This window comes from Propithecus coquereli, unplaced genomic scaffold, assembly GCF_000956105.1.
Source record: "Propithecus coquereli isolate 6110/MARCELLA unplaced genomic scaffold, Pcoq_1.0 Scaffold1, whole genome shotgun sequence".
Classification (NCBI taxonomy): domain Eukaryota; kingdom Metazoa; phylum Chordata; class Mammalia; order Primates; family Indriidae; genus Propithecus; species Propithecus coquereli.
Genome location: NW_012133857.1, coordinates 4,013,172 through 4,026,452, shown reverse-complemented (window position 1 = coordinate 4,026,452; position 13,281 = coordinate 4,013,172). Strand labels below are relative to the sequence as shown.

General features: G+C 43.1%; 1 protein-coding gene across 4 annotated transcripts in view; it reads right to left on the bottom strand.

The window, feature by feature from the left end:
* Positions 1 to 13,281, bottom strand: part of MYRIP (myosin VIIA and Rab interacting protein) — a 344,233-nt gene that overhangs the window by 96,196 nt on the left and 234,756 nt on the right. For 3 of the 4 annotated variants that reach the window (XM_012644759.1, XM_012644829.1, XM_012644969.1), the window contains one exon: positions 1,214 to 1,350. The exons of the other annotated variant lie outside the window; for it this stretch is intronic. In XM_012644759.1, the coding sequence (XP_012500213.1) occupies positions 1,214 to 1,350 (137 nt within the window). The remainder of the gene's footprint in view (positions 1 to 1,213; positions 1,351 to 13,281) is intronic. 4 annotated transcript variants of the gene reach the window in all.

The window sequence follows — 13,281 nt, the reverse complement described above, 5'->3', positions numbered from 1 at the left end:
ACACTCATGGGATCTGAATTTGGTGACATTTAAAGGGGTACCTATGGCAGACCCGAGGACGCACAAGAGAGGAAGGAAAGGATGGGATACAAATGAGTGAGCTGATTCTATTCTGGAACCTTCTTGAGACATCACTTTGGGCTGAAAAACTTAATGGTATGAATTTTAAGCTTTGTTTCTTTTTTGTCTCCATTCCTAGGGAAAAATTTTTAGAAAAACCAGTAAAAAGAAGATAAAAATAATGTGGAAGGCTTCTGTACTGCTCTCATAGCTACAGCCTTCCTGTGCAGTTTGGAAGGCAGAGATTCTAACAACCACAAAAGGCCCTAATGATTCTCCATGTTTCATGCTTCCATCCTATTTTTCTTGTTGTCTAAGCGGCTGGCATATTTTTAGATCAGACACAACCAAAGACTTTATTGAGAACACAACAATGTAAAATAATGATGGTGAAAAAGCTGCAAATGAGATGAATGAGATTTTTTCTTCTTACCTGTTTCTTATGGATAAAAAGCATCTACCTGTGTTAGCAAAACGATGACAAAAACTGTCACTAGACTGAAAAACATAGCCATTTTGGAGGACATGCTGTTCATATTCTGACAACCATTCCTTTCTACTGGCTGGTCTAACAAGACTAAAGAACATAATTTCTCACTCTAATTAACTTGGTTGTCTTAACTGTATAAAAACAGCAGAAGTAAAATTCATCCTTCAAGCTCCTGGGAGGAAGCTGACACTTTTCTACCTCTCCCATTACATCAAATTCTGGGGCTGGTAAGAATAGAATTTTGGAGTACAAAGAAAAGGGAGTGGAGGGCATATCCTCCCAGGGCAGATATAGTCTCTCTGTAATCAAGCAAAAATGATTTTCTAACGTTTTAATCATCAGGGGATGATGATCAAGAATCTTTAATTTCTAGGGGTCTAGAATTAAAATATCTATAATTTGTAGAAATGCTTTTTGGTCGTTGCAGCTTCTAACACATAAACTCTAGCTCAGTGGGGATGCTGGAAGCTGGAACTGAAAAAGTCAAAAATTTGGAGTCTCTGGCATTGGTCCTTCTCCTTCTGCTCCTCATTAGTGCCAGATATTTAAGCAAATTTCTCTGTTCCAGGTAAGTGTGCCCCAGTTTTCAGGGCCTCCAAACCAGGCCTTCTTCTACCCCACCAGCCCACCCAAGACTCCCAGAGCAGCTGGCAGAGAGAGTACCTAGAATGTCGAAGCATGCTCCACTCTCCAGCCGGTGTTTCCTGTACAGGTTCTTAAGGACCTTGGCACTGCCAAAGCGCTTGAAGCGGCTCTTCACATTATTGTAGAACCATTCTAGAGACTGGGTCCTCAGAAGCCTAAGAAAAACAGAATTAAACAGAAAATTATAATATCAAATAGTGAATTACAAAATTGCTGCAATGCTTCCAGTTCCTTCCATCAAGATGTGGAGTTTATTTCTCTACCCCTGGAATCCAGGCTGGCCTTGTGACTTGCTCCGACCACAGAGTGTGGTGGAAGGGATGCTGCGTGAGTCCTGAACCCTGCAGTTTCCTCTCTTGGGGCTCTCGGGAATCCTGCAAGCAGTGCCAGATGACTTAGCCCGAGCTAGACTGTTGTATGGTGAGAGACACTTGGCCCAATCGTCCCTCTTGCCCCAGCTGTAGCCAGCCAACCCCCAAAAGGTGAGTGAGGCCATCAATCACCAGCTGACTGGAGACACATGAGTGACCTTAGGTGAGACCAACAGAACCATCCACCTGAGTCCCTCAAGATAGCAGGCCAATAAATGCTTTCCATTTTAAGCCACCAATTTTGGGGTGTTTGATAGTAGGCTTTGTATTTGATACTCTTACTGCATTAACAGCATTTCTAATCCAGCTTGGGAAAATAAAAATCACAAGTGAGACAGCAGGATTCTTCAGACTCTTCCTCACTGGGACTGAAACACTGTGAGAAAGCAGTTTCCTGGTTAGCGCTGTAGTGGTCGGTATGAAGCATCGACAAGATTCTCCTCTTTTATGCCCAGTAAGAACATATTTCTAAAGCCCTTCAATTTTAAGAACGGCTTTTGTTGTTATTTTTTTTATTATGAATGTGATAATATACAATTATTTTAGAAAATTCAGAAAAGCAAAATGAGTATAAAGGCTTCCAATTCAATGGAGGAACAAGCATTTAGCTGCTCTTCCTCCCAGACGCCAGTGAAATGTGAGAAGATATCCAAAGGAAAAGAAATCTATGAAAGAGATTTTGATAGGGTTGTTGGATTTTTTCTTGCTGATTTTCCTGAGATCTATATAGATTCTAGTTATCAGCTCTTGAATAAAATGTGGTATATGTATACCATGGAGTTCTACTCAGCCACAAAAAACAATGGTGATTTAGCACCTCTTATATTATCCTGGTTAGAGCTGGAGCCCATTCTACTAAGTGAAGTATCCCAAGAATGGAAAAACAAGCACCACATGTACTCACCATCAAATTGGTATTAACTGATCAACACTTAATTGCACATATAGTGGTAACATTCATCAGGTGTCGGGCAGGTGGGAAGGGGAGGAGGGGATGGGTATATGCACACCTAATGGGTGCGGTGTGCACCGTCTGGGGGATGGACACATTTGAAGCTCTGACTCACGTGGGGCAAAGGCAATATGTGTAACCTAAACATTTGTACCCCTGTAATATGCTGAAATAAAAACAAAATTAAAAAAAAAAGTTTTGAAGAGGAACAAAATAATTAAGATGTTACTAAAAAATTCAGGCGCAATAGTTAAAAGAAAATGCCCCAAATGCTGCTGACGCAAATTCAAATCATTATACACAGCGAGGTTCACCAAACAACAAACAAAACTGATAACTATGATGCTAAACTCACATTAGTTTGCTGGTAAAAATTAAAATCCATGAGGAACTCAAGATGACCTTGGTGATATATGGATATATGGAAACCTCTAATAATGTTTGTGATCTGTGAGCTTTGCTCCTATTTGTGTAGAATACAGAATGAGAAGATTCAGCAAGCTCTGATAATGCACTCAACAGCAGTAAAAAAGAAAGGATTTCCAGGTCTTTCAAACAGAGGGATTTTATGCAATTGGTTATACAGATGATCAAAGTGCTTAGCCTCCAAAGAGAGGACAGTGAGGCATCTCAGAGACTAGCACAGGGGGAAGCTGCTACCACCCCAGGGCCAGATGGACAAGGGAAGAGCCAGTATTACCAGAAGTAGTATCCTGGCACCACGTGCTGGGGCCACCGAGGAGGTATAGCAGCCACTAGAGATGCTGCCTGAGGCAGAGAGTGGGGGAAATACCCCGTACCCAGTCTGCTCTCTTTCTCCTGCCTGCCCATGTCCCTCCATGGCCTGCTGTTGGCCAAGCTGAGAAGAGGCCCTGTGTAACACTGCCTGCGGAGGTTCAGCCTCCCGGGAACACAGAACAGAGCAGGGGAAAGGCAAGGGTGGGAAAAGCCCGGCGTACACACTGATATTAGCTTATGAGCACCAGGTTCCAATAACCCTCATCACTTGCTTCACAGGTTATAGCAACTGGCCTTCATTTTAAGTAGAAATCTAAGTCTACAGAATTGTGCCCCATTTGCCCACAAGAAGGGAAGAAAGGAACTGTGTCTGGAATCAGTTTCCAGCCTATGAAAAGCATCCCTGTGCCCCAGAACATCGGCTGGGAGTCAGGTTGCACTTTAACTCTTACCACCTGTGTGACCAAGGGCAAGTTACCAACCTCTCTGGGTACCATTTCCTTATCTGCAAAATGGTGATGCTGATATGTACCTGGCAGAGTTTTCTGAGGCATCATTGACCTAATATGCTTAAGCATCTACTACATAACTTGAATACAGTAAGCACTAAGAAAATGGTAGTTATTTCATTTCAGAAGAAACAAGATATTTATTAAAGTTATAAGAAAAATCTTTTATTATAAAGAAGTAAAATAAAAAAGTTGCTCTGCAGGTATAGCGACCACCACACAGGGTCAGTAGGAGGAAGTTGGTTTACCCATTAGGGCCAATAACTATCACCAATTGGGACTCAGATGTTTGTTACACGTCTTCTGAGAGCAAAGCTGTGCAGGCGGTTTCCCTCGGTGACAGTGCGCACTGTTTCTCCTGCCAGCAGAGGTCTGCAGAGAACTTTCCAACCGGGTCTGTCACCTGCCGATGGCAGCTCACCCAACTGACTGCTCAGCATTGAGGAAAGGCCCAGGGATGGCCTTGCTGCAGAATCACTCCATCCGATTCTGCTTAGTGAGACTCAACTTTTAGGAATTATTATTTCTAAATAGCTCTTTGGACACAGGGTTCTTAAAATGAACTCAAGGTATGATGACACAATTCTCGAAAAACAAAACAAAAATCCCAACAACAGTAAAAACACTTTTTTTCTCCCTCAAATTTGACCCCAGGCAATTTATTTAACCTTTCAGAGGTTCTGTCTCTTCAGATACAAAGGAAGGTAATAAATATTTCAACAGGTTTTTACAAAGATTAAATGACATAATGCATTGCAATCACTCAGCACAGTGCCTCACCTAAGGCACTGTGAATTTTCAGTACATGTTATTTATTATTATTATTAACATTATTATTTTATCCTAAGCCCTAATGCAATCTTTTCTGGAAGGATGAGGGCGTAAGCAATAAACAAACAGTAAAAATAGACTTGGCAGGAAATGTGTTTGATTCCTACATTTCATCTTAACCAAAAAGTTAGACTTTTGGGGAAGGTGTTTCTTAACCTTTAGTAGTTCTTACACCGGAGTGTGCATCAAGATCTCCTCCTGGAGGGCTTGTTAAAACTCAGCACGCTGGGCCCCACCGCAGAGTTTGATTCAGTAGGTCTGGGTGGGGCCTGAGAACAGGCATTTCAAACAATGTCCCAGGTGATGTGATGCTGCTGGTCCGAGGACCACACTTTGAGAAGCACTGAGTTTGAGGATAGATTTGGCAGGTTGTGAAGGGCCCATGAAAAGACATTGATTCGACACTGTGGGGAAAACAACAGAACGTCATCCAGGTGTTTGGAAAATCAGAATCCTTCAGCCCTGATAGCATGAAGGCCCTTGAGCACCAAGTCAGAGCAATCAGTTTGGAAAAGTCAAGAGAGGCTGAGAATCTGGATGGAAAAGAACAGCCCTCATGCTGGGACCCCTGAGTGTGTCACTGGCAATTTGCAGACAGACATGGCTCAGAGGTGGGAAGTGTCACGTTTAGTTGATACATGACAATTGCCATTAGTGTGAAGCCTCTTGCTAAGAGTAAGAAACCAGAGCTGCTAAATAGCAAAGAGGAAGAAAAGCCTGGGAGAGAAGTGAGGAGACGTCTGTGTGATTTACCCACAGCTGCTCTTGGGCCCTCTGTGCACCATGTCTCTGATTCCCACAGCGACTGAGGGAGGTAGATAAGGAAAGTGAGGCTGAAGGAGGTGTAAGACGCCCAAGGTCACACCGCTAGTGAGTGGCAGGGCTGGGATTTGAGCTCCGCCCGGCCACAGAGCCCCATGTGTGCACTGGATCACATGTACCAGGGGTATAATGTGTCAATACACCCTGCGCTTCCTGTGTGCCGGGCCTGGACGATTAACCTCGTTCAGCCTCCCAGCAACCCAATGGGGCAGGTACTTTATTAATCCCCATTTCACAGAGGAGGAGCCAGCAGTTCCATAACCTACCTGAGGATATGTGGCCAGCAAGAGGCAGAGCCAGGATTTGAGCCCCATGGCTGAGCTCCAGAGCCTGTGCCTGACACCACTGTGCTGCCTCTTTCGTATAAGGGAGGGGTTTGAAGAAAGGAAAATTAGCCAGGCAGAGGTGTGTGTCTTGTCCAAAGTCATGGAGGAGATGATGAAGCAGCTACTAAAGAATGCTGGCTGGCAGAGCAGCCCTGCCTCAGAGGGCCGAGTCAGGTGTGGGGTTTGTGTGCAGACCCTCACTGCCCTGCTGCCCAGCTGCTTTCTGCTGATCTGTTAGACTCACTTTGGATCCAATCCATTTCCTTCCTCCCCATGACTCTGCCAGAACACCTCTGCCAGGCCTGCACCAAATCCTAAAAATCCCCCTTGAGAAGCCAGCCTTTCACTCCAGGATTGAGCCTCCCTGAAAAGCCCCCAACAGAGAAGCAAATGTGAGTGCAGGGAGAAGGGTGTGGGCTGGCACGGGCACAAGGGAGGCCCGGCTCCGGTCACGCTGACCTGGCTCTCCTCTGCCTCCGTGCCACAACCAGCACCAGCTCTGGCCACAGTAGTGATCAGTCCTATTCCTTCTCCCAATGAGCTGGCCAGGCGTGGAAGCTCCTTCTTCCTCAGACAGAGCCATTCGCGGTTGTAAAAATCAAAGGAATGCTGAAGCCACAGAAAGCACTCAGAAAGGCCCTTCAGTGTAGCAGAGGATTCTGGCCCAAGTGAGTCTGTGATTTGCTCGTGTCCGTGGTTGGGATGCTCTGCAGTCAAGCTCAGAAGGAAGTGTCTTCCACTGGGATGGGTAGATTAAAGATGGCCACAAATTCTTTGCTACCCTTCCCTTTGCGAGGTGAAGTCAAAATTCCGTGTCCTGCTGAAACTGTGCTGGTCTTGGTGACTTGTTCACTCAATGGATATGGCCGATGTGATGCTCTGGGATTTCTGAGGCTAAGTCATAAGAAGTCTTGCACTTCTATCCCTGGATGCATGGAACATTCTGTCTGGAGGCCCTGAGTACAGGGCAGTTCTCCAGGTGGCCTTGGATCGACCCAGTTTTCCCCGCTTTCTTGACTGTAGTTCTCAAGAATAACTGTAGAATGTGCTGGGAATGCACCATTCTGAGATAGGGAGAATCTGGCCTGAAAAGCCTGGGCTGTTCCAATCTCCACCTAGAAACAGAATGTCTGCCAACACTAGCAAGTCAAGATGCCCCGAGGCAGGCTGCTTTTCAGGGTCCCTCAGCTGTGATGCAAGTGGGGAACACACAGATCAGACTCTATCTATCCAGGGCAGCTTTGCTGAGCCGTAGGGGACAGGATCACAATGAACCCTAAGCTTCTGTTGTCCCTCGCTGTGGATCTGTGAGCACTACACCAGCTTTGTGTAACCTGTGTGTGGATGCCCTGCCTCACCCGACTTAGACAAACAGGTAGCCAGCGCGCAGCAGACCTGCTTCACATTGGGCTGCCGTGTAAGAGGTGGAGCTATCCGAGCCTGCTGTGCTGGAGAGACCACGTGGCAAGGCCACAGGAGAAGCTGCACACAAGGAAGGAGAAGGATGGCTGGCTGGCTCCAGCTGCTCCATCCGCAGCTGCGGAGTCCGCCCAGCTGAGGCCCCATTTTCAATTACGAGAACTGCCCATGTTTGGAAATATCTCTTGACCAAATGACGATCTTAAAGAATTTTTAATTAACTTCAGCTTACTAAAACTTCTTTCACAGGATGTCAGGGTGACCAATATTGTTAATAAAAAAAAAAATCCTTAAATCCACTTCCAAATTTGGATAAGCTTGCACTAAGCAAAATTCTTGTGCATCAGTTTTAGAAGAGCCAAACATGATGCTGATTTTTATTACAAATTATTGATACTGGACGCTGCTTAAAACTATGTCAAATATAATTTCTGTAGGATTTAAATCATTACAGTACTTAAGAGCCAAACCACTGACTACTTTTTGTGAATCAGGTATTCATGGAAAATAACTTTTCTCATGTTAAAAATTCAAAATCTAAAGGCATTTTATTTCTCATATCTCCGTTTCATGTCTCTAAAATGAGGACATCTCTAATCTCCTTAATTTCTATTTGACATGCACTTTTCTGGTAATAATTGATACTCTTATCTAATGATTCACACATTTCCAATTTCTTTTTCATTTATTTTCAAACTCATGAGGTATCTTCATATCTCTTGTTAAAGTTTTATAATCATTAAACTTTCAGAGTTATATTCTCATTACTTACAGCTCCCAATTGAAAATGAGATAAAGAGTATATTCTGAAAACATTATTGATGAGTTGGCTTCCATTTTAGGCCAGGAAAGTAATAATACAATAAATTCTGTTTTTGATATAAATAAAATATTTAAATTTGAAATAATGTTGCACATTTAATACATCTACTTCCCAATTTTTCAATATTTTTTCAGATATTTTAATATTGGAGAAACATTAACCCTTAAAAATACATAAAAACATGAGATGGGGACCTATTTCCCTTTGTCTCAGTCGCTGATATGGCTCAGCATGGCATTACTGGAATCCTGTGTTTACTTAAAAGTCGTATATTTTGTTCATTATGAATTTTTTGCATTGATCTTGATTTTTAAAGATACTGCATTACAATACTATTTGTCTTGATTACTGAGTTTTTTGATGTCCAAGGGGAGTGCCTGACTGGCCTCACCCTAACTGTGGCCCTGACGAGACAGTGCCACGCTGGCACTAGTGGGCACCTGGTGGGAGACAGCTGTGCCAGTGCAAAGGGCAGTGGCGCCCAGTGCAGCAGAGGATCCCGGAGGAGAGGGTAGTGCCCAAAGAGCACAGCGGTGGTACCCAAGGGAGTAGGGTGGTGGATGGATGTGCAAAGTCCAGAATGTACCGAGGATGGGGGAGAAGCAGAAAAAGAGAAAAAAAAATCCACAGATGCTACTGTTAATAGTCAAGACTTTTGCCCTTAGAAACTTCCAGAAATTCATGGCAGTGGGGTGAGGTAGGAAAAGAGCTTTGTAGGAGGCTAGGGTCTTGCGTTAAAAGGGATAAAAATCAGTGGAACACTATTACCTATAGTATTACCTACATATGTGTCTATATGAGGATATGTTTCTGAACTGGTCTGGAAGTGGGTGTCTCAGGGCACATTCTTTACCTTCTAGGACTCTCCTAGGTGTTACTCAATGGCGTGGGCACAGCCGTGCATCCTCTCTGCAGCCGCTCTGGCCTCAGCAGGACCTGTCCAGCTATCCTCCTCTGGCCCTCCAGGGGCCCTCTCTAGACCTGAGGCCACTGTCACTGACCTTGCCCTGAACTTTTCCATCTCCAGCTGGTCTCTGTGGCTGTGGCTCCACCCTCATGCTGGATTCACTCCTCTCTGTATGGTTCAGTGAGTTTGACTCAGCATCAGCCAGAAAGTTGTCAAGCCCAGGGGATGGGGAATGAAATGGTTTCATTTAGCCTCAGTCGTTTGGAGGCAGGAATAAAGTTCATGGGAATATGGCTTTTCTTTTGTTTTCTTATTTATAAAGCTGATTGGGATGTACTTCTTTTATTTGTCAGAATCAACTTGAAGTGAGTAAGAGAATTTAACTGTGTTTATTTGGAGAGCTGCTGCTCTTGCTGTAGCTGCAGCAAATCGTACTGTGAGCCAAGCTGGCCCAGAAGGGCAATCTTGCATCCTCCCCGCACTAATCTGTACGATCTGGGACCAAGATAGCAAAGAACAGCCAGCCCATATGGATTCTCTCCTCAGCCTCATCACTCAGTGTGTGGCCTTGAAGACATCAATTTATCCTTTTGCACTTCACCTCCTTCATCCTCAGAATACAAATGATCACAACTTCCTGCAACCAAATTTCTAGGGACATATAAGGGCTGCATTGGATGCTGCCTCACCGATGTCCTGACACACTGATGTGTGCCTATTTTGCTCTGATAGCATCTTCACATTCATATTAAAAATGTGTGTAATTCCCTTTTTGGTTTATTCATCTGTTTGCCTAATCGTAACATTAAGCTATATAGTGTGGTGTCTTCCCTTTAAATTAAGTTCCTAGCTGGTTGTTGGAACAAGATGATGATCTGATTACTGTTGATACTAGCCAATTCTGGACTTTAGCTATAATAGACACACAATATATTACTGTGAAAATTAAAAGGCAGGGATTTTCCTACATTAAGTGAGTAGTTAACGATATCATAATAACTTCACCGTTCATTCATAGTAAAATACGTAGGTTGAGGCTGCAGTGTAATTAACACCTGCCACTTACTAAAGGCCTATTATGCACCTGCCTCCTTTTAGTCCTCAAAACAAACTACTAGACAGGTGTTATTTTGTGAAAACAAAGGCTACATAGCTCATTAATGGTGAAGCCAATGGCCTCTCTCTTTTTTGTCTGCTCATTTTTAAAAACAAAAATAATTTAATCCATAGGTCATAGGATTTAAAATTTAAGTCTCCTGCTCAGCCATGTTCACTTTCCTTCCATTTCCCACCTCCAAAGGCAAATAATATTATCAGTTCCTTGTACTTCTGAATATACAAGAAAATACTAAAAAATACTGCCTTTTTCTCTTTTTCTGTACAAATGGCAGTATGCCATTATACACTGTTCTGTATTTGCTGTTTTCATAAGAACACATCCTGGAGATCATTTCTTATTAGTAAACAGGTTCTTTATTTCTGTTTAGGGGTACTTAAGTGTTTCACTTTATGGCCATTCTATAATTTATTTAACCTATGCCCTACTGATTGATCCTTAGATTGTTTCCTAATTTGCTATTACATCAGTGCTGCAGGGAATGGCCTTTAAACCTGTTTCTTTGCATATGGGTAAACATATCTGCAAGATAAATTCCTATAGGGGGAACTGCAAGGTTGAAAGGTATATGGAGCAGGAATCTCACAGACGTTGCCAAATTTCCTTCCATATAGGTTATTCCAGATTATAGAATCACAGCAACATATGAGTATCTTTGCCAACACGGTGTGTTATTCAGTTTTTTGATCTTTGCCAATCCAATCAGTGAACACTGGTATGCCATAGTAATTTTAATTTGCATTTATCATATTATAAGGGAGGCTAAGCATTGTTTTTAAGAGCCATTTGTGTTCCATTTTCTGAAAATTCTCTGTTCACTTGTCTTGTTATTTATTAGGTTGGACTTTCTTTTGGATTTGAAGGAGGATTTCTATGTTAGGAAAATTAGGTTTTGCAATATAAATTACAAATAATTACTCTAAATTGTCATTTGCTTTTGACTTAGTTAATGGTAGTTTTTGCCATGCAGACAATTTTTAAAAAAATTTTTATGGAGCTTCTGATTTGGGGTCACACATAGTAAGGCCTCCCATGGTTCCTATTTTTTAAATTTGGTTATATTTTTTACACTAAAATCTCTGGCCCAAATGAAATCAATTTTGATGTCAGATATGGGGTAAGGATCCAAATTTATTTATTTTTTCCAGATGGAGCTAAGATTTGAATCAAGGTCTGGCTACAAAGCTACCTTTATATCCATTATATGCTGAGGGCTGCTGTTCCTCTTCTGCCTCCGCAGTCACAGACTGTACCAGGAAATCAATGTACCGCATTGACGATAATGGGTGAGACTTTCGTAAGATGTGCCAGTATTACTCTTGAGGGAAGAAATGAAGCCAAGGTATGTGAGGACACTGGACATGGATAGTAAATAACAGACTTCAATTTGGAAATTGAATTTGGAAATCTAACAAATAAGTACATAGAAGTGGGAATAATCTAGAAAGAAGGGGAACGTATGTGGACAGAAGGTTACCCCAACCAGTGGAAGATAAGAGCTACAAGATGGGAGTCTGTGGTATGATGTAATGAGATTTAGTTTGCATAAGCCCAATAGCTATAACGTGGCTTTGATAAAATCACACTTTGTAATTTGAGGCTGTCAGTTCTGTTTCCAGGGCCCAGGGTCATTGTTGTTACTCCCATTCTGATTTGATATGACCTGTGTCTTTCAGGCCCTCTGATTAACATGTTTAGACTAAGTATGTAACATTTTCATTAATCAGCAAATTTTCCTAAACTGACCACCAAAAGGTGGTATAGTTGCTATAAAAATTTCGAAATAGTATACATTTATTTTTTAAAGCAGGGAAGGATTGAAAGCCAGATGTGTCCTCACTGGATGCTACAGTCCCGTTGGCAAACCTCAAGCAGGCCACAGCCGTGGCTCAGCTACGTGCACGAGACTCTGAGGCCAAGACGGCAGAGAAAGAACACAACACGAGAGAACAGTGAATAGGGCTGGGGCCTCCATTCACTCCAAACTTACAAAACCATGGAAGGGGAATCAGTTGAAACATGTTTTGGTACAACTCATGAGAAAAGGACTTCATAGCCGAAATAATAGTTTAACTGAGATTGCAGAGAAATGCCTTAACTTCTCCAAGTCAACAAATCATTTTAATGTTTTATTGGATACATTTGTGTATTAATTTGTGGCTGACTAAGAACCTGCAATGCCCACATAGGATGTTCTATTTGTTTTCCAGCCCTGTGCACATCCTCCACAGTCTGTCAAACACCAAGATGCCATACTCTAAACCCCTAAGTTCAGAACGGTACGTTTCAACCTGAGACAAAGATGCAGACAGGCAGCCTTACGCCTCCTACTCTGGACCAGACAAAATGGTGCTGAGGCAAAGATTGCTGAATTTAGAGAAAACAAAGTGTTAGAAGCAATGACCCTTCTCCTTTCTCTACCCCAGGGGCAAGGACAATGACAGAGGTCCTTATATATATATTTTGGAGGGGGAGATTCATAGAGTAGGGGATGCTTTCCATTTAGAAGTTTCTGAAGATGGCAGCACCAGGGATGAGTCTCAAGCTGCCAGGTGTGTGTGTGTGGGGAGGGGGGGTGCAAGTTGATCCTTGGGGAATTTAATACCACCCCCTCCTTTCCCAAGGCCTACAAATGGCACAGAGGAGGGTGTGAGTGCTTCTGCTTGGCTAAAGTTAGCTGAAAGGTAGGGGTGCCAGGAGATCCCAATGTCGGGGCAGGAAGATGTGTGTGAGAGATGTGACAGTGCCCTATTCAGGGTCAGGCAAAGGTGTGCTGGAGCCGCAGAAGGACAGTCAGCCCCAGGGAGCCTGTGGGGCCAGTGAACGCTGCAGCAGCTTCTTTAGTGACATTTGAGAATTCAGGCTCTTCACGAGTCCATGCCAATTTCTACTCCTGTTCTACCTAACCTTGATCTTGCGCAGTTCTTGCTACCTGCATTGCAACGAGCTGTTTCCACAGCAGACTGAGGGGGCAGGAGGGCTCAGACTTCAGAGCTCAGGTTTGGTGTTCTGTGTGGTCTCTTATGGAGGCCCCCATGGGGAAACTGATACTCTGTCATAAAATAGCCAAGTAAATTCCACAACAAAGCACCAGGTAGAAGAAGGGCTATGAACAGGGGATCAGAAATCTTACTCCAAGTTTGCTCCTGAGTCTAATTTTTGAGTGACTTTGAACTTTTGTAAATCTCAGGTTTTTCTTCTGTAAACTAAGAGGGTAGAAATACAAGATCTTTAAGGTCTATTCCAGCTCAGTTCTTAGATTCTAACTCTG